The 20,028-nt window shown below is 41.1% G+C and overlaps 1 protein-coding gene across 1 annotated transcript in view; it reads right to left on the reverse strand.

Moving 5' to 3' along the window:
* LOC139749541 (NPC intracellular cholesterol transporter 1-like) overlaps positions 1 to 20,028 on the reverse strand; it is a 247,767-nt gene that overhangs the window by 76,591 nt on the left and 151,148 nt on the right. The window contains exons 15-17 of the mRNA XM_071663526.1: positions 14,695 to 14,946; positions 6,573 to 6,736; positions 2,846 to 3,023 (exon numbers count right to left, since the gene is read on the reverse strand). Of these exons, the coding sequence (XP_071519627.1) occupies positions 2,846 to 3,023; positions 6,573 to 6,736; positions 14,695 to 14,946 (594 nt within the window). The remainder of the gene's footprint in view (positions 1 to 2,845; positions 3,024 to 6,572; positions 6,737 to 14,694; positions 14,947 to 20,028) is intronic.

A 20,028-nucleotide genomic window follows, 5' to 3' on the forward strand; every position in this document is an offset into this window, starting at 1 on the left:
CAGAAGCAAAAACCAAAGTAATACCTATCGAAGAGGGAAAGTGAACCAACAATGCAGTGTAGGGCAAGAGGGGTAAGCTTTGAAGTCAGCCTGAAAAGGTTTATGTCAGACTGCTTCTGACTTGACTCTGTCAAGTGAGGATGCAGAGCTAGAACCACCCTGGATGTAAGAGCAGTACTCCATACAAGGATGAATCCATTCTTTGTATAAATGGAGCAACTGTTCAGAAGAATATTTTGACATCTTAACAGAACTCCCAATTTCTTTGAGGCAGACTTAGCAATATCCATAATATGGGGTTTCCCCAAAAAAAGAGAGCATGTTACTGTAATACCAAATGTGCTCATCGAGTCAGTAGGGAGAATTACAGAATTGTCAAAGGAGAGACAAAAGTTGTAAAGAACTTTCGATATAAAGATATAAAGATGGGTAGAAACTAGGTCTTGGAGGCATTAAACTTAAGCAATCTTTGTTTATCCCACTGAGATATCCTGTCCAAGTTTGAGTTTATTGAGGAAGTTGTGTCAAGATGAGATGTAGATCGAGTGAGAGAAGTAGGAGCAGCATTGAAAGATGTGGACAAGTGCAGAGTTGCGTTGTTAGCATATGAGTGCAGTTGGTTATTTGTGAAAGCAGGGAAATTAATGCAAAAAAGAAAAAGTGTGGGAGGATAGGGCAGAACCTTGAGGGACACCTCTGTTGTTGGAGGAGGCTGATCCATCAACAACCAGAGAGACAGATTGGCCAAAGAGGAAGCTAAATATGAAGGAGCAAAGAGAATGAGGGAAGCTAAAAGAGAGTAGCTAAGATATGATATCCTGTCTGAAAACCCTGTCAAAAGCTTTGGCTATGTCAAGGGCAACTACATAAGACTCCCCAAAATCTCTGGGATGATGACCAGACATTTGCAAAATAAGTATGTATGTATATGTATGAATATATGTATATGTTGATATGCATATGTATGTGTATGTATATGTACATGTATGGGTATTTATGTATATATATGTATATATGAGTGGATAGTCCGTTTCCTGGCGCCACCTCGCTGATGAAGGAAACAGTAATAGAGTATAATATAAATATCACTAGTGGATCTCACCTTACATATGTCATACTGGTGACCATAGAGAAGACTGTGATTCAAGGTGTCTAAGGATATGGGAGTTCAGGAGAGATTCAAAGACTGTGAAAATTGTACATGCCAAAGCAATAGGATGACTGTTACAAGGGTCAGAACGGTATATCTATCTATATCTCTGACACCTGTTCCAACAGAAACTCCCTCAAAGGGGCAGCCATGGCAACAGTCTCCATAACTAAAGAATAAAGGAATGCTTTGCCTATGGATTACATAACTGCAATGATAATGGGCAATGATAAAAGGTTATAAGAGTATAAGAGGAAGGGGAGTTTTTCCAAGCTTGATATGCCTGATCCCTTGCCTGAATGGCCTGAGAGCAGGAACAGTTGAAACTTGGACTGGAAAAAGAGGTCATCTTGGAGGAAGAGGGGATAAATGCTTCCAATCCTACAAGAATAACTTCAGCAATATGTATGGCAGAGACAGAAGCATCACTACATAAGAGCCAGTAATCTACCTATGAAAAGTAAGAATAGAGTTTACTTACGTTATTCCAATCAGCTTTGTTGAGGTGCCAGTATTTATGCTTAGAAGGGGCTGCTGGAGGGGGTTTGTAAATAAGGATGTAAAGAAATACTTCAGAGTATAATAGTGCTGGATGAATGGAAAAGACTGGTGGGGGAAATGGTTAATGCAGTAAGCATACTTAAAGCTAAGAGGATGTACAATAGCAGAGAGTGTTCCCGAGAAGGGGACCCATGAGTGTAAACTTCCTTCCCATAGAGCACAAACAGGTAATAGAAAGTTAATCTTCCTTTTCATGTCATTTCTCTAACCTCTCTGCCATACAGTCCATTCTATTTGCAAGTCCATTTGGGCTAGTGCAATTTCTTAACCATGCCATTCAATTTTCCAATGCAATATTTTTCAAACTTCTTACTTGTCATTTTCTTTGGCCTTTCTTTTACTGCTACTTTTCTTCCAAAACAGTTTGGATTACTCTGATTTTGTTACTAAACAGTCTTGCAATATCTCACAAGCAGTTTCAATTACACATTGCAAAATATATACAATTCTTAAGGCATTCTCATCTGAGCAGCCTTTAACCCAAAACAGGTCAGTCACTGCATTTGTCTACCTATCCTTTCTATCTTCAAATTACACCCCTAAAAATATTTTCTACATCTATTCCTTACTATTCATGGGTGTGTGTGTGTGAGTGTTATATCCTTGGAAAATGCCACAAATACCAAAGCTGTACATACTGATACAAGGACTACTTACCATCTTTCGAAATTGTTTGCCATTTCCTACATTACCACATGAGCACCAGGAACAGACAAAGAAAAGGCCTCATTTGCTCACATCTATTCTCTAAGGTATTATTAGAAAATTGTAGGTTTTAAAGAATGAAAGTCTGTTTCTCTCTTGGGTAGTGCCCTGAGAGCTACATGAGAACCCATAAATCCTCTGGGGCTAGGAGCCTCTAACTCCTCTTTTTTGGGGAAAGCTTTATGCTTCTCACCCTTCACAAACCGATCAAATAGTACTTATGACAATAGGTCACCTCTGAACTCCCCTAAGAACCTAAGTAAATGAAAAATAACACTTCATTTCCAACTTCTCATTCTGCCAGATGCTATGGACAATTACTTTAAATTTCTCCAAAATCTCAATCAAAATATAGTATATATTACCAACAAAGAACAAAATTCTAAGGGTTCACATCTTTTTAAAATCAGTGAACTAAAGGAATTTTACCTTTAAGGGATGTATTTTACAATTTTCACAGTCAGAAGTTACATCATCTGCTGGGCAGAATGAGCCATCCCCCTTGACACGACAACAAGGAGGATCATAACTTCCATTTTGCATATTGAACAGAGACCAGTCCATGTAATCATCCAACCATGATGATGCAGGCTGGGCAACATATGTTCTGTAAAAAAGAAAACATCAATGTTAATCTAAATATATAATCTAATTCTATATAGATAAAGTACTCATAAAAGAAATAAGGAAACTGAATCATATATAATCACTATCATAACAATTTTACATTTGAATAAAAAGGAAGATTAATTGGTTTGTAAATGTGAGTCTGCATGGAGGAAACTTTGAAGTGAATTGTTTTTGATGTCTGGGAGTGGACATGGCAGCAGAGGATCCAAGAGAGATAAAGTGAACCACTGGGTGGGTGAGAGAAGGTCCTGGATGCATTGTGGGATGTGTGGGGAAAATAATTCATGAACTGGAAGGGCAAACATGGGCATAACTGATGGCACAGTAAACCCAATGGTGCTATATGGATGCAAGGTGTGGGCTCTGGATGACAGAGTATGGAAGTGGGTGAATGGGTAGGAAATGAAATGCTTTATGCCATTATATGGTGTAAGGAGAGTTGATCAAGTAAGAGCAGATAGGAGAAGAGAGAGGTGTGGTATTGAGAAGAGTATGGTTGAGAAAGCTGAAGATGGCATACTAAAATAATTTGTACATATGGAGAGAATGAGAGAAGAGAAGTTGACAAAGAAGGTATAAGTGTCAGAAAAGAAGGGTACAGGGAGAAGAGGGAGAATGAACTGGAGATGGAGGGATGGATGTGAGCAGTTGTAGCCATTCTTTGTCTGTTCCTGGCATTACCTCACTATTGCAGAGATGGTAAGTATGAGTGTGTTCATGTGTAAATAGGTATATGTCTGTGTATGTATGTTAGGGAGGTGAATGCAAGAGTTTTGGAAAGAGGGGCAAGTATGAAGTCTGTTGGGGATGAGAGAGCTTGGGAAGTGAGTCAGTTGTTGTTCGCTGATGATACAGCGCTGGTGGCTGATTCATGTAAGAAACTGCAGAAGCTGGTGACTGAGTTTGGTAAAGTGTGTGGAAGAAGAAAGTTAAGAGTAAATGTGAATAAGAGCAAGGTTATTAGGTAGAGTAGGGTTGAGGGTCAAGTCAATTGGGAGGTGAGTCTGAATGGAGAAAAACTGGAGGAAGTGAAGTGTTTTAGATATCTGGGAGTGGATCTGGCAGCGGATGGAACCATGGAAGCGGAAGTGGATCATAGGGTGGGGGAGGGGGCGAAAATTCTGGGAGCCTTGAAGAATGTGTGGAAGTCGAGAACATTATCTCGGAAAGCAAAAATGGGTATGTTTGAAGGAATAGTGGTTCCAACAATGTTGTATGGTTGCGAGGTGTGGGCTATGGATAGAGTTGTGCGCAGGAGGATGGATGTGCTGGAAATGAGATGTTTGAGGACAATGTGTGGTGTGAGGTGGTTTGATCGAGTAAGTAACGTAAGGGTAAGAGAGATGTGTGGAAATAAAAAGAGCATGGTTGAGAGAGCAGAAGAGGGTGTTTTGAAATGGTTTGGGCACATGGAGAGAATGAGTGAGGAAAGATTGACCAAGAGGATATATGTGTCGGAGGTGGAGGGAACGAGGAGAAGAGGGAGACCAAATTGGAGGTGGAAGGATGGAGTGAAAAAGATTTTGTGTGATCAGGGCCTAAGCATGCAGGAGGGTGAAAGGAGGGCAAGGAATAGAGTGAATTGGAGCGATGTGGTATACTGGGGTTGACATGCTGTCAGTGGATTGAATCAAGGCATGTGAAGCGTCTGGGGTAAACCATGGAAAGTTGTGTAGGTATGTATATTTGCGTGTGTGGACGTATGTATATACATGTGTATGGGGGTGGGTTGGGCCATTTCTTTCGTCTGTTTCCTTGCGCTACCTCGCAAATGCGGGAGACAGCGACAAAGCAAAAAAAAAAAAAAAAAAAGTATATGTATGTTTACATTGAAATGTACAGGTATGTATATGTGTGTGTGTGGGCGTTTATGTATATACAAGCATATGTGGGTGGGTTGGGCCATTCTTTCGTCTGTTTCCTTGAGCTACCTCACAAATGCGGGAGACAGCGAATAGGTATAATAAAAAAATAGAAAAAAAATTAGTAAGTGGAAGATCTTAAGAGTATATGGTATGGGAAGTAAGCTGCTAGAATCACTGAAAAGTTTTTACCAAGGATGTAAGGCAAGTGTGCAGGTAGGAAAAGAGGATAGTGATTGGTTCCCAGTGAAGGTCAGTCTGTGGCATGGATGTGCAATGTTCCAATGGCTGTTTAATTTGTTTATGGATGGGGTGGTTAGGGAGGTAAATGCAAGGATTTTGGAGAGAGGGGTGAGTATGCAGTATGCTGGGGGGGATGACAGGGCCTGGGAAGTAAGTCAGTTGCTGTTTGCTAGTGATACAGCGCTAGTAGCTGATTCCAGTGAGAAACTGCAAAAGTTGGTGAATGAGTTTGGAAAAGTGTGTGAAAGGAGAGAGTTGAGAGTACATATAAGAGCAAGGTTATTAGGTTCAATAGGGCTGAGGGACAAGTTAATTGGGATGTTAGTTTGAATGAAGAAAAATTGGAGGAAGTGAAGTGTTTTAGATATTTGGGAGTGGACTTGGCAGTGAATGGAACCATGGAAGTGGAAGTGATGGAATGGATGAAGGCAGCAAGTATGACTATGTACATATGTATATAGGTATATGGCTGTATGTATATGTATGTATACATTGAAATGTATATGTGCATGTATGGGCTTTTATGTATATATATATATATACAAGTATGTGGGTGGTTGGGCCATTCTCCGTCCGTTTCCTTGGGCTACCTTACTGATGTGGGAAACAGCGGTTAAGTATAATATTTAAAAATACATAAAAATTACAATTGTTCATATGTCTGCCAGTGCTAACAGCTGTGTGCATACGATAGTGAATGTCTGATGATCCCGGCATTGTGTACATCACAACATCTCTCTCAGTTCTTGCTCTCAGTTACAATTCGGTAAGTGAGCGTTATTCTAGTGAATCTAATGAATTTTTATACCTGGTTTAAACCATTTTTTGTATTAAACCCCAAAGAAGATGATGGAGGAAAAAAGTCAATGAGGCTGCATGTGATCTACAGTTGTCCTATTCAATGGTCTCCACAATTTTAAAATACAGAGAAAAACTCATTTGAAGCAGTGAAATCAACAATAATAACAAAGGAATGTCAAGGGCTCATCCATGAAATGGAAAAGTTGTTGATTCTGTGGATGGAAGATCAAATTAAAAACGTGTATCACTAAGCTTACTAATAATTCAGGTGAAGGCTAGTAGTCTTTTTGAGACTTTGAAGGTGTAAGTGCAAGAGGATTACATCAAGAACTTCGCAGGAAGTTATGGATGGTTCAATAGATTTAAAAGAAGATACAGCTTGCATAACATTCCAGTCACAGGTGAAGCTGCAAGTGCTGATGAATGAGCAGCCAAAAAAGTTCAATAAAAGCTTGGATGAATCAATCCATTAACTAAAGCATTTTAAATAAAAGGTAAAAAGAAACATCAGAATCATATCACTTTAGTCTAATCCTGACATGCAAATATTAAGCAAAATGTTTTTACAAAAAAGGAACACTATCCATGTAATCATACAAATATACATATAATGAAAATACCTATTGGACAGAAGTGAGGCAATGTACACCTGCGTTGACAAACTGTCCGAGTTACAGTCAACTGTGCCACAAATCTTGTTTTGTTCTGAGAAGTTGCTGAAGTTTAGGCCACCCTTCAGGACAAAGTAAACAGGTGGTCCTACGCTTAGGTACTCCCCTAGATACTGAAAAAAAAAATCTAATAAATTTCCATCAATGTTATATAATATATAAAGGTCCATTCTTACGTTTTCTTGAGGCTTTACCTAGCCAATTCATACACTTTTTTTTTTTTCAAATTTGTTCACAATGAACAGACAAAAGAACAGCCTCATCAATCAAATGCACTCTTTTGCCATCATGTATAATGCACCCAAACCAGAGCCCCCATTCACAGTCAAATTACAAAGACCAATTTATAGACTCCCTTGACCACTTCCTATGCCCTGGTTCAGGCCAGAAACAGTACATTGCCCTCTGCTACCATACTGCTCCAAACCTCCATCTTATGCATGCTCTCTCACCCTCCTGAATGCTTGGAGACCAATAACTCAAAGACTGTTTCACTCCTAATTTCAAACTTTTCTACCTTCTTTCATTCTTTTGCATTCAGGGCCCAAGACTTGCACCTATACTCATGTGGCCTCAAAGACAGTGACCTCTCCCTCCAAACACTCTTCAATGTACCCAGGACCTTTGACCCCTCTCCCATCATATCACTCAGTTCAGCTACCATAGTTCATCTGCTGCCATGTCTACTCCCAAGTATCTAAAACATTCTACTTCCTCCAGTTCCCCCAATTCAAACCAGCCTGTCTTAACCCTTGTTAAACCTCATTACCTAACTTTCCCCCACATCATCTCTCACTTTCCTCCTTTCACACATTCTCCCGCATTTGGACAACAGATACAACAATTTCTTTCTTCAGTCTGTCAAAAGAGCTGTGTCATCTGCAAACTGCAAATGACTTACCACCCAGGATCCACTATCCCCAGTAATTTGTAAACATGCTCCTGTTTCTAAAACCTTTGTGTTTACCCTCCCTCCCTTTCCATGAAGAGATTAAACAGCCGTGGGGATATTACACACCCTTAATGCAAAGCCACCTTCACATGGAACCAGTCACCTTCTTCCCTTCCTGCTCCCACATATGCCTTACCCTGCTGACAAAAACTCCTTACTGTATCCAGTGGTTTTTCTTCCACACTATATAATCATAGCACCTTCCAAAAGATCTCTCTGTCAGCCGAATTCTAAGCTTTCTGTGGGTCTGTAAATACAAGATACAAGGTGTGTGTGTTGTCCCCATGGATGTTTAATTTGTTTATAGATGGGGTGGTTACGGAGGTATATGCAAGAGTTTTGGAGAGAAGGGCGAGTATGCAGTCTGTTGGGGATGAGAAGGCCTGGGAAGTGAGTCGGTTGTTCTTCGCTGATGATACAGCACTGGTGGCTGATTTGAGTGAGAAACTGCAAAAGTTGGTAAATGAGTCTGGAAAAGTGTGTGAAGTCAAAGTTGAGAGTAAACGTGAATAAGAGCAAGGTTATTAGGTTCAGCAGGGCTGAGGGGCAAGTTAGTTGGGATGTAAGTTTGAATGGAGAAAAATTGAAAAATTGGAGGAAGTGAAGTGTTTTAGATGTCTGACAGTGGACTTAGCAGCAAATGGAACCAAGGAAGTGGAAGTGAGTCACAGGGTGGGGGAGGGGGCGAAGGTTCTGGGAGCGATAAAGAATGTGTGGAAAGAGAGAACATTATCTCAGAAAGCAAAAATGGGTTGTTTGAAGGAGTAGTAGTTTCAACAATATTATGTGGTTGCAAGGCATGGGCTATAAATAGGGTTGTCTGGAGAAGGGTGGATGTGTTGGAAATGAAATATTTGAGGACAATATGTGGTGTCAGGTGGTTTAATTGAGTAAGTACAAGAAGGGTAAGAGAGATGAGTGGTAATAAAAAGAATGTGTGGTTGAGAGAGCAGAAGAGGGGGTGTTGAAATGACTTGGACATTTGAGAGAATGAGAGGAGAGACTGACAAAGAGGAGATATGTGTCAGAGATGGAGGGAACAAGGAGAAATGGGAGACCAAATTGGAGGTGGAAGGATGGAGTGAAAAAGATTTTGAGTGATCGGGGCCTGAAAATGCAGGAGGGTGAAAGGCATGTGTGGAAAAGAGTAAATTGGAATGATGAAGTATACTGGGGTCGATGTGCTGTCAATGGACTGAACCAGGGAATGTGAAACATCTGAGGTAAACCATGGAAAGGTCTGTGGGGTCTGGGTGTGGATAGGAAGCCTTGGTTTCCATGTATTATTCATGATGGCTAGAGACTGTGTGAGCGGATGTGGCCTTTTTGTGTCTGTTTCTTGGTGCTACCTTTCTGATGCAGGGGGTGGTGCTGGGAATGGCTGAAGGCACTTGAATATATGTACATGTTTATATATGTATACGTATGTGTATGTATTATACTGTTATGAATGTGTGTGTGTGTGTGCCCCCATGTTTGTATGTGTGTCCCTTTGTGTGTTTATGGGGTAAGTGATATTTTATGTTGTAGGACAACAGAGAGGACAGACAGGGCCTCCGTTATCTAAGCGTGGGTTTCACTTCCCTGGCCGGGTCATCAATTCAGGCACTCTCAACCCTTAGGCCTGCCGTCTTTCCCATACCCGAGGAACCAGATGGCCGAGGTTAAGAACAGGGGTCACGCCAGGCCATCAATCCAGTTAACCACAACACTTGGACCTTTCATTTCTCCCCTGTCCGAGGCACCACACGACTAGGGTCAAGGTAAGAGGTCAGCTAGGAAATATGGCTTCCTGTATATCATCATTACCGTTAGGACAAGTGGAGGGTGGGCCTTAGGCAAGATGTGGGCCGAACCTAAGACCCTCCAGCCAACCAAGAGTGGCACTATTAACTACCCTCCTCCAATACCAACTGGACCTTAGGCCTCTAGCCAATCAAGAGTGGCACTATGGGTCACTCTTCACCAATCCCACCAGAGACAAGGGCAGCAGGGCAGGGCAGGCCGCTCCTGGCTCGCTCCTCCCTGCAATAAAAACCTTTGACACCAGCTGGGCCATGATTTTCTCTCTACCCTGTAGCCCAGCAGGTAAGTGGTTTTCCCCTCTGTCTCAAGCTTGTAGCCTAAAATTAGAACAAAGTGGCACTATACGAAACTCTACAGTGTTGAACTGCCTCTGTCATTTAGTTTCGAGTGTCATAGAGTATTGTAACTTGTCATAGAAGTGTCCAACGAATAAGTGTAACTTACGTCATGTTGCTAGAGTCAAACTGTCATAAAGGGAAGAGATCTGGTTCGAAATCTTACCTGGAAAGTTGAACTCTTGTTCAGTGTTAATGTAAATGATTTGTGCCTGATTAATGTGCTTCTGTTATTTTGTACTCTTTAGTTCTTGGATTATAGTTTTAATGCTGGTGTTTGATTTAATCCCATGAATTTAAGATAGTGTTATCCGTGTGCGTAGTTGATGATCCTTCCCACTAGGATTCGTAACATAAGAAATTGGCAACCTCGCCAGGATTTTTCTTGCCTTAATGGAATCTCTTTCCTTGATTTATTAATCATGCTGTTGACCAGCAACTGATGTTGAACATTTCTGTCGATCTGAGCCCTCTTCCGAGGACATTAAATCTTTAACCTTTAACAAGTTATGAGTTGAAGCTTGTTGTGGATAGGCTAGGAGTGATTTATGACCAGAGTGATAATAAAGCACAGTTGGAGACATTAATTAATCAGTTTGTTGGCGAGCAGATCATAAATGCCGTGCTTGACGTTGAAATTAGCGTTGCCAATACCGCCCCATCATCGAGGTCGGCTGAAGCCTTGATCCCCCCCGTCTCTCTAGTGATGTTAATATTAATCCCGAATACTTGCAGTTCCAACTAGAGATTGCTCGACAACGTAGAAAAAGAACAAACTAAGATCAATGCACAAGTGCAGGTGCAGAAGGAACGGACTGAACAAGCTAAGATCGATACACAAGTGCAGGTACAGAAGGAACAGACTGAACAACCTAGGCTAGCATTAGAACAAGAGAGATTACGACAGAATGCGCCACGACCAGAACTAGTGCTTTCTTATTTGAACAACATAGATGTTGTACCAAAGTTTTGTGAAAATGACGTGACTACATTTTTCCTTAAGTTTGAACAGACTGCCGATCAGCTCTCTTGGCTGAAGTCATCTTAGATGACTGTGATACATCCCCACCTTGTTGGTAAGGCTGGGTCCGCATACACCTCATTGACTAGTGACCAGTGTAATGATTATGTCATGAAGAAGGCATGTCCAGGACTTTTCAATAAACCCTGAGGGAGCTGGGTATCGGTAAGACTACTTCCACTGCTTACCACCATCAGAGTATGGTGCAATGGAACATTACCATTCCACCCTGAAGTCCATGCTAAAGAAGTATTGTGCCAACAACACTAAGGACTGGGATAAGGGACTCCCATTTCTTCTCTTTGCCACAAGAGAAGTGCCTAATGAATCTCTACGTTTCTCCCCCTTTGAGCTGATCTTTGCCCATGAGGTCCGAGAGCCTCTTAAATAACTGAAAGATGTGTGGCTAAACTAGAGTGAGAGTGTCGGCCTGTTGGACTCCGTGAGAGAGTTCGAGGAGAAACTCCAGAGGTGTTGGGAAGCCACTCAGGAGAATCTAACAGAGACCCAGGTATGAATGGAGAGATGGTATGACAAACGATCTCGATTGAGAAGGTTTGAGGTGGGGGACGAGGTGTTGCTCCTACTATCTCGGCCAGGACAACCCCTGGCTGCCTGTTTTCTGGGTCCCTACACCATTATCTAGAGTGTAGGAGACTCAAATTACCTTGTCTCTACCCACATGCGCAGAGGCTGGAGATTATGCCACGTCAACATGCTTAAACCATATTTCAATCGTGATCCTCCCCTATGGAACCGACTGTGCCAGTTTGCATCATCCAACATCCAGTGGTAGCTGTATGCGACAAGGACGACGACCCAGCTGCAGGTGCCTTGGAGACCTGGGAACCGGACAGAGGCATAGACGGGAAGTGGGAGGCGAAACTTTCGCATCTAACGGAGAAATGTGTGCAGATGTCTGCCCTGCTGTCAAAACACCAGGAGGTTTTCTGAAGCACACCTGGACAGACCTTGCTCACAAGCCATGATGTAGACGTGGGAGATGCCCAGCCTGTCAAACAAGCTCCTTACCAGGTGAGTCCACAACGAGTGGCCATCCTTTATACCGAGCTGAACTATATGCTTGAGTATGACATGATTGGGCCATGTCAGTCAGAATGGAGCTCCCCTGTTACTCTCATACCCAAGCCCAATGGGACCTATTGGTTCTGTACTGACTACCGCTGGGTTAATGAGGTGACGAGAACTGATAGTTACCCCCTGCCGCATGTAGAAGACTGCATACATCGTGTTGGCAATGCTCGCTATCTGACAAAACTAGACCTCAGGAAAGGGTATTGGCAGATTATATTAACGGAGAAAGAACAAGACATCAGCACCTTTGTAGTGTTAGGACGGACTTATAAGTGTGAAGTGATGCCTTTTGGCATGAAGAATATCCCTACCACATTTCAACGACTTATGGACATCCTCATCAGAGACCTGTCTGGTTGTGTCATCTACCTGGATGATATTGTGATATACAGTAAGAGTTGGGACTAAAATCTACAGAGACTTGACAACATTCTGATGGTCTTGAATGAGGCTAACCTTGTTCTCAACTGGGCCAAATGCGAATTTGTGAAGGCCAAGGTGCAGCATTTGGGCTATGTGATAGGTCAAGGTGAGCTAGCCCCACCAACTGCAAAAATCCAGGCTTTTTCCCAGATGGGTGCCCCCTGATCTAGAAGAGAACTGAGACATTTTATGGGTATGGTTGGGTACTACTGGATGTTCAATGTTAATTTTGCAACACTTACGGCCCCTCTAACAGATTTATTGAAGAAAGATGTTAGATATGTTTGGAATGAGCAATGTGAGACAGCCTTTCATCAGTTAAAAGCCATACTTTGTAATAGTCCTATTTTGCAGGCTCCTGATTTTGACCAGCTGTTCAAGTTAGCAGTAGATGCCAGTAATGTGGGAGGTGGTGCTGTCCTCTTGCAGGAGGACGCAGAAAAGGTTGACCACCCCGTAAGTTATTTAAGTAAGAAATTCAATCAAGCCCAAAGTAATTATTCCACTACTGAGAAGGAACTTTTGTCTTTGATACTTGCATTGCAGCACTTTCATGTATAATTGTGCCCTTCAGGCAATATTATGAGGTTGTATACTGACCACCACCCACTCAAATACGTTAATAAGTTCCAAGATAAGAATCAAAGGTTAACTAGGTGGGCCTTGTTCCTTCAAGAGTTTAATTTAGATATTCACCATATTGCTGGCACATATAATGTGCTAGCAGACTGTTTATCCCGCTCTTAAGGTAAGAAAATTCCTCTTCCAGGAATTTTCTCCTTTACGTAAGGGGGTGTTATGAACATGTGAGTGTGCCCTCATGTTTGTACGTGTGTCTCTTTGTGTGTTTATGGTGCAAGTGATATTTTATGTTATAGGACAACAGAGAAGACAGCCAGGGCCTCCGCTATCTTGGCTTGGGTTTCACTCCTCTGGCTGGGTCATCAATTCAGGCACTCTCAACCCTTAGGCCTGCCGTCTTTAACATACCCAAGGAACCAGATGGCCGAGGTTAAGAACAGGGGTCACGCCAGGCCATCAATCAAGTTTCCCACAATACTTGGACATTTCATTTCTCCTCTGTCCGAGGCACCACACGACTAGGGTCAAGATAGGAGGTCAGCTAGGAAATATGGCTTCCTGCATATCATCATTACCGTTAGGACAAGTGGAGGGTGGGCCTTAGGCAAGATGTGGGCCAGACCTAAGACCCTCTAGCCAACCAGGAGTGGCACTATGAGCCACCCTCCTCCAGTCACAGCCAGACCTAAGACCCTACAGCCAAGTAGGAGTGGCACTATCAGCTACCCTCCTCCAATCACAACTGGACCTTAGGCCTCTAGCCAATCAAGAGTGGCACTATGGGTCACCCTTCATCAATCCCACCTGAGACTTGTACAGCAGGGCGGGGCAGGCCACTCCTGGCTTGCTCCTCCCTGCAATAAAAACCTCTGACACCAGCTGGGCCATGATTTCCTCTCTACCCCGTAGCCCAGCAGGTAAGTGGTTTTCCCGTTTCAAGCCCGTAGCCTATGATCAGTGTAAAGTGGTGCTATACGAAACTCTATGGTGTTGAACTGCATCTGTCATTTAGTTTCGAGTGTCATAGAGTATTGTAAATTGTCATAGAAGTGTCCAACGAATAAGTGTATCTTGAATCATGTTGCGAGAGTCAAACTGTCATAAAGGAAAGAGATCTCCTGGTTTGAAGTCTTATCTGGAATGTTGAACTCATGTTCAGTGTTAACGTAAATGATCTGTGCATGACTAATGTGCTTCTGTTATTTTGTACTCTTTAGTTCTTGGATCATAAATAGTTTTAATGCTAGTGTTTGATTCAATCCCATGACTTTAAGATAGTGTTATCCATGTGCGTAGTTGACGATCCTTCCCAGTGAGAGGATTCGTAACAATATGTTGACATGTGTATACATGTATATGTATGTGTATGTGCATGTATGTACATATGTGCTTATGTGAGTCGATGGGTCTTTTTTCGTCTGTTTCCTGGCACTATATTGTTGACATGAGAAATGGCAATCAGGTATAATCAAAATAATAAAAAAATATGTATGTATGTACTTATAAAAGCATACTTAATTAATCATATGGAAGATAATTATAGTTTAGTAAGAACTCTACACATGAGAAACCTATAGAAATATACCTATATTCTCAGTGTTGTTTGGCTTTTCCTTTGGAAAACCTATTTGAAACACATATGAAGAGTTTACATAAAAGAATGGACTGTCGCAGGTCTATATTAAGGATGCAGACATGAAGATGTGAGGACACACATCTGTACAAGGATGGAGACAGCAAAAAGGTAGGAGGTAAATATATGGACAAGCAGCTAAAGTATAGATGAGTGTCTACCTTTCTAAAATGAGACACTTGGGTATTAGGAAAAAAAAAAATGCAAAATATGGCTGAACTCACCTGAAAATACTTCTGAAGGTAGGAATCATCAGGCATAGAAATCTCTTGATCAAGACCAATATCAATCTTTGGTAAAACAGCAATACTGGAACACAGCCAACCAGCAAACACAACCATTACTATGGGGCGAACTATCCGTGAAAGAAGCATAGGAGCATACACATACTTGAATGCTTTCTGTAGTGGGCCTTCCTGTGATGACCCTTCCTTGTCTGATCCCCTTATGCAACAGAGGATGTCAAAACGGTTTTCCTGTTGAAAGTTTATGCCATAACTTACACATAACTGATAAGTCCAAAATAATATGACTAAAGTAGAATTCAAATAAGTGAAATTGCATATGAACACACATTCATCTAATATTTTTCGTCTTTCCTCCTTATGACTTTTTTCTTTTCCTGATGTCATCTTTCTTCAAACACCTGAGATGAGGGTGCCAATTTAACTCAAGTTCAACCAAAATTCATTATTATATAAAGCAGTTAATCATATGATTTTTGTACCCTCTTCTTGCTCACTCATTCACAAACACAAGAAAAATATGAAAAGATACTGCAGCAGTAATGAGTGCAAGGACCTCTCAATTTATGTGATAGTTGTATTCTTGAAAACAGTCATGTGAATAAAAAAATACTGCTATACATCAGATAGAGTAATTAATTGAGATTAGGGGTTTTGTTATCAGTAACATTACTAAATACTAAACCAGTGAAAAACTACAGTGTACATGTACCAGGAAGTATAAAATACTATAATATACATACAGGTTGTACCTCTTAAATTTGACAACCTTGCGACCTGGTCAGTGCTGGACCAAAGAAAATGCCGGAAAACAGAAACTAACCCATTTAAAGGCCTGTGAGAGAACACTCAGTAAAAATAATTACTATATGAGTTATGAACAGAGAACTATACTTCATTAAATAACAGGTCTGTGGCTGGGGAGAGAACAGTGTTCCTTGGGGGAAGCAATATTCCTGAGTGGGAAGTGATGGTGTGCACTGTTTTGCAGACAGATATCTGATGGCTATTGCATGAGTTAATATGTACCATAATAATGCTGATCTGCAATGATACCATGGGGTAGGAAACAACTCACAGAAAAGTCTCAGGAAATATAATGAACATCTTCCCATGTTTTCTTCTATTTTCCAAGGTTCTTTATGGTTGAGTAACAAAAGAATATATGTTTTCTATTTTCCAAGGTTCTTTATGGTTGAGTAACAAAAGAATATTACATGAACTTATATGAACAAATCTAAAAGGAGCAGGGCTCCTAACCTGACCCACTAGGGGAACAAGGTTGCATCAGAGGAACATGATGCCCAACACGAACTCATGTGTATTCAGTTCAGGAGACAGTGAGTTATGAATATGCACTGAAATGTAGTGAGTGAAGTGGTTATGGTAGTGCAGACAAAACACAGCTTAAGTATATCTTCCAAAGCTTATCAACAATCTTACTGTTATGTTATTGAAACACTGCTTATTTGAATCATTAACCGAAAGCTATACTTCAGGATAAATAACGGTCCTGTAGCCGTGAAGGAAGCTGTCTTCCTCTGAGGGAAAGTGTTCCTTGGAGGGAATCTAGGTGCATAACATAGGCAAAATCGTTAAAACTCTGGAAGAACACAAGAACACCTTCTCAAATCTTCATCCATTTTCCAAGACCTCTTCAGAGGGAATAAAAAAAATATGAAATGAAGGTATTTTAACAAATCTAAGAACAGGGCTTCTAGCCTGACCTAATAATATCCGAGGAATACTGCTGCACCTGAGGAACATGGTGCCCAACCCAACCTCTTGTAAATTCTGTCTAGGCTATGGTGAGTTATGAAAATGTATTGTATGAATAATGAGGTGTGTGAAGTGGTTACAGTAGTGCTGGCAAAACATAGCCCTATTCTCTTCGGAAGCTTACAAATAATTTTACCACAGTGTCACTAAAACATTACTTTTTTATTTATCCATTAGAGTTAATCACTGTTTCCAACATCAGTGAGGTAGCACAACGAACGGATGAAGAATAGCCCATCCACTCATATCACATATATATGCATAAACGCCCATACACGCATATGTACATATCAACATATACATACACATGCACAGACATATACATATGTACGGATTCATACCTGCTTGCCTTCATCCATTCCTAGCACTACCCCGCCCCACAGGAAACAGCATCGCTACCCCCTGCTTCAGTGAGGTAGTGCCAGGAAGACAGAAAAAGAAAGCCACATTCATTCACACTCAGTCTCCAGCTGTCATGTAAAATGCCCTGAAACCACAGCTCCCTTTCCACATACAGGCCCCACAGACCTTTCCATGGTTTACCCCAGACATTTCACATTGACAGCATGTTGACCACAGTGTGCCACATCGTTCCAATTCACTCTATTCCGTGCATGCCTCTCACCCTCTTGTATGTTAAGGCCCCGATCGCTCAAAATCTTTTTCACTCCATCCTTCCACCTCCAATTTGGTCTCCTGCTTGAGTTATCAACAGACAACTATACCTCAGGAGTATAACATGCCTCCAAAAAGGAAGCAGTGCTCCCTGGTGAAAAGTGAAGGAGGTGGGCACTAATCCACAGACAGTGAGCTCAACCAAAGCACATCTGTATTTTTGCTTTTATACAATATCTACATTATCATTAGACTGTAACCACTCAGATTCACCATGTCCCAGGGCATGCTTAATATCAGCTGTTCATTCATCTCTCTCATAACATATACAAGCAAATCCATAACAGCCTGAGGTGATGGCCCTATGTTTCTTAACACCAATGGAAGCAAGAAAACTTAAAGATGGGGCAAAACATGCACAATATACAGTATACTGCAGCACAAAATATTGAGCATTCAATGACTAAGGACTGTCTTCGCGCCATGCATATGCTTGTCTCTAACACAGCACTGGTAATGCTACACCACTGTGCTAACAGCCCAGTAATGATAGGATGAATTCCAAACCTATAGCCTTGTGAATCTAAAAAAGGTGTAAATGGACCAGGCATAATATCCCAAAATGGCATAAATCATATAAGCGTACATTAAGAAATACCTGTAAATGATATACAGAACAAGTAATCTGCACATGCAGACAGCATTAAAAGAGAATTTCTCAAACAAAAGAGTAAAGTTATGCAATAGATTCTCTTGAGTGTAAAACTCTCTTCCTACATGCACATACACAGTATCAGACGTGTCATCATAGAGAGTATTCTCAAATGTAAGGGTACAAGGGGAAACTTAAACAGGCTTCACCATGGGTCACCTGTAGAGCAAGTGAAATTCAACCCAACGATGTATAAAGAAATGATGATGGGAAAGTGAAAGCAGACTATACTATACCTATAATCCTACATAAAATCTGTATAACCATTCTCAATTTCATAGGGTGGATCAGATACATAGAGCCCATAAACTTAGTTATATACATCTGTGAGACATACCCAGTGTGTTCAAGTGAATCACAAGCTTCAACATTTATAAATCCTACATGAACATGTTTGCAGATGATGCAAAGGTCATGAATGAGGTGAAAAAGAAGAGGATTGCATCAGCTTACAAGGGACCAAATAATAATTCCAAAAATGGTCTGAAATGTAGTTGATGAAATTCAGCTCAAACAAATGTAAAGAAATGCAGATGTGAGAAAGTGAAAGAAGCTCCAATACGATTTTACCTAGCAGGAGATGAGCTTCAGGATTGTGTGCGAGAAGGACTTCAGTGCAGACATCATCCCAATCTGTTAACAGTCCTCCATTACGAGAATAGTTAAGGTAAATATCAGAGTAGCTTTCTAGTACAGGGTTAAGAAAATACTTAGCATGCAATTCATATCTTACAAATGCCAAAACTAGAATATGCCTCTCACACTGTTGCTACACCTAAAAAAGCAGAGTTCATAGAGAATGTCCAGTGGGGAGCAACAAAGATGGTACTAGAATTAAGAGAGCTGAGCTAGAGGGACAGACTGGAGGCTTTATATTTACCCACTTGTGAAGAAAGAAGACTAAGGGGTAACCTGATCAAAACTTTTCAAGTCTTAAAAGATATCAATGAAGTGGATGTGGACAGTTCTTCGAGATATGTAGGGATAGAGCAACCAGAGGACATAACACGTAAATAAATAAAAATCTTTAAACAAGAATGTAAGAAATTTTAAATTTTAGGGAGAATAAAAAGATGTTCTGGAAGGAGGTAAATAAAGTGCGTAAGACATGGGAGCAAATGGGAACTTCAGTGAAGGGCGCAAATGGGGAGGTGATAACAAGTAGTGGTGATGTGAGGAGATGGAGTGAGTATTTTGAAGGTTTGTTGAATGTATTTGATGATAGAGTGGCAGATATAGGGTGTTTTGGTCGAGGTGGTGTGCAAAGTGAGAGGGTTAGGGAAAATGATTTGGTAAACAGAGAAGAGGTAGTAAAAGCTTTGCGGAAGATGAAAGCCGGCAAGGCAGCAGGTTTGGATGGTATTGCAGTGGAATTTATTAAAAAAGGGGGTGACTGTATTGTTGACTGGTTGGTAAGGTTATTTAATGTATGTATGACTCATGGTGAGGTGCCTGAGGATTGGAGGAATGCGTGCATAGTGCCATTGTACAAAGGCAAAGGGGATAAGAGTGAGTGCTCAAATTACAGAGGTATAAGTTTGTTGAGTATTCCTGGTAAAGTAAATTATATGGGAGGGTACTGATTGAGAGGGTGAAGGCATGTACAGAGCATCAGATTGGGGAAGAGCAGTGTGGTTTCAGAAGTGGTAGAGGATGTGTGGATCAGGTGTTTGCTTTGAAGAATGTATGTGAGAAATACTTAGAAAAGCAAATGGATTTGTATGTAGCATTTATGGATCTGGAGAAGGCATATGATAGAGTTGATAGAGATGCTCTGTGGAAGGTATTAAGAATATATGGTGTGGGAGGCAAGTTGTTAGAAGCAGTGAAAAGTTTTTATCGAGGATGTAAGGCATGTGTACATGTAGGAAGAGAGGAAATTGATTGGTTCTCAGTGAATGTAGGTTTGTGGCAGGGATGTGTGATGTCTCCATGGTTGTTTAATTTGTTTATGGATGGGGTTGTTAGGGAGGTGAATGCAAGAGTTTTGGAAAGAAGGGCAAGTATGAAGTCTGTTGTGGATGAGAGAGCTTGGGAAGTGAGTCAGTTGTTGTTCGCTGATGATACAGCACTGGTGGCTGATTCATGTGAGAAACTGCAGAAGCTGGTGACTGAGTTTGGTAAAGTGTGTGAAAGAAGAAAGTTAAGAGTAAATGTGAATAAGAGCGAGGTTATTAGGTACAGCAGGGTTGAAGGTCAAGTCAATT

This window comes from Panulirus ornatus, chromosome 7 (genome assembly GCF_036320965.1).
Source record: "Panulirus ornatus isolate Po-2019 chromosome 7, ASM3632096v1, whole genome shotgun sequence".
NCBI lineage: Eukaryota > Metazoa > Arthropoda > Malacostraca > Decapoda > Palinuridae > Panulirus > Panulirus ornatus.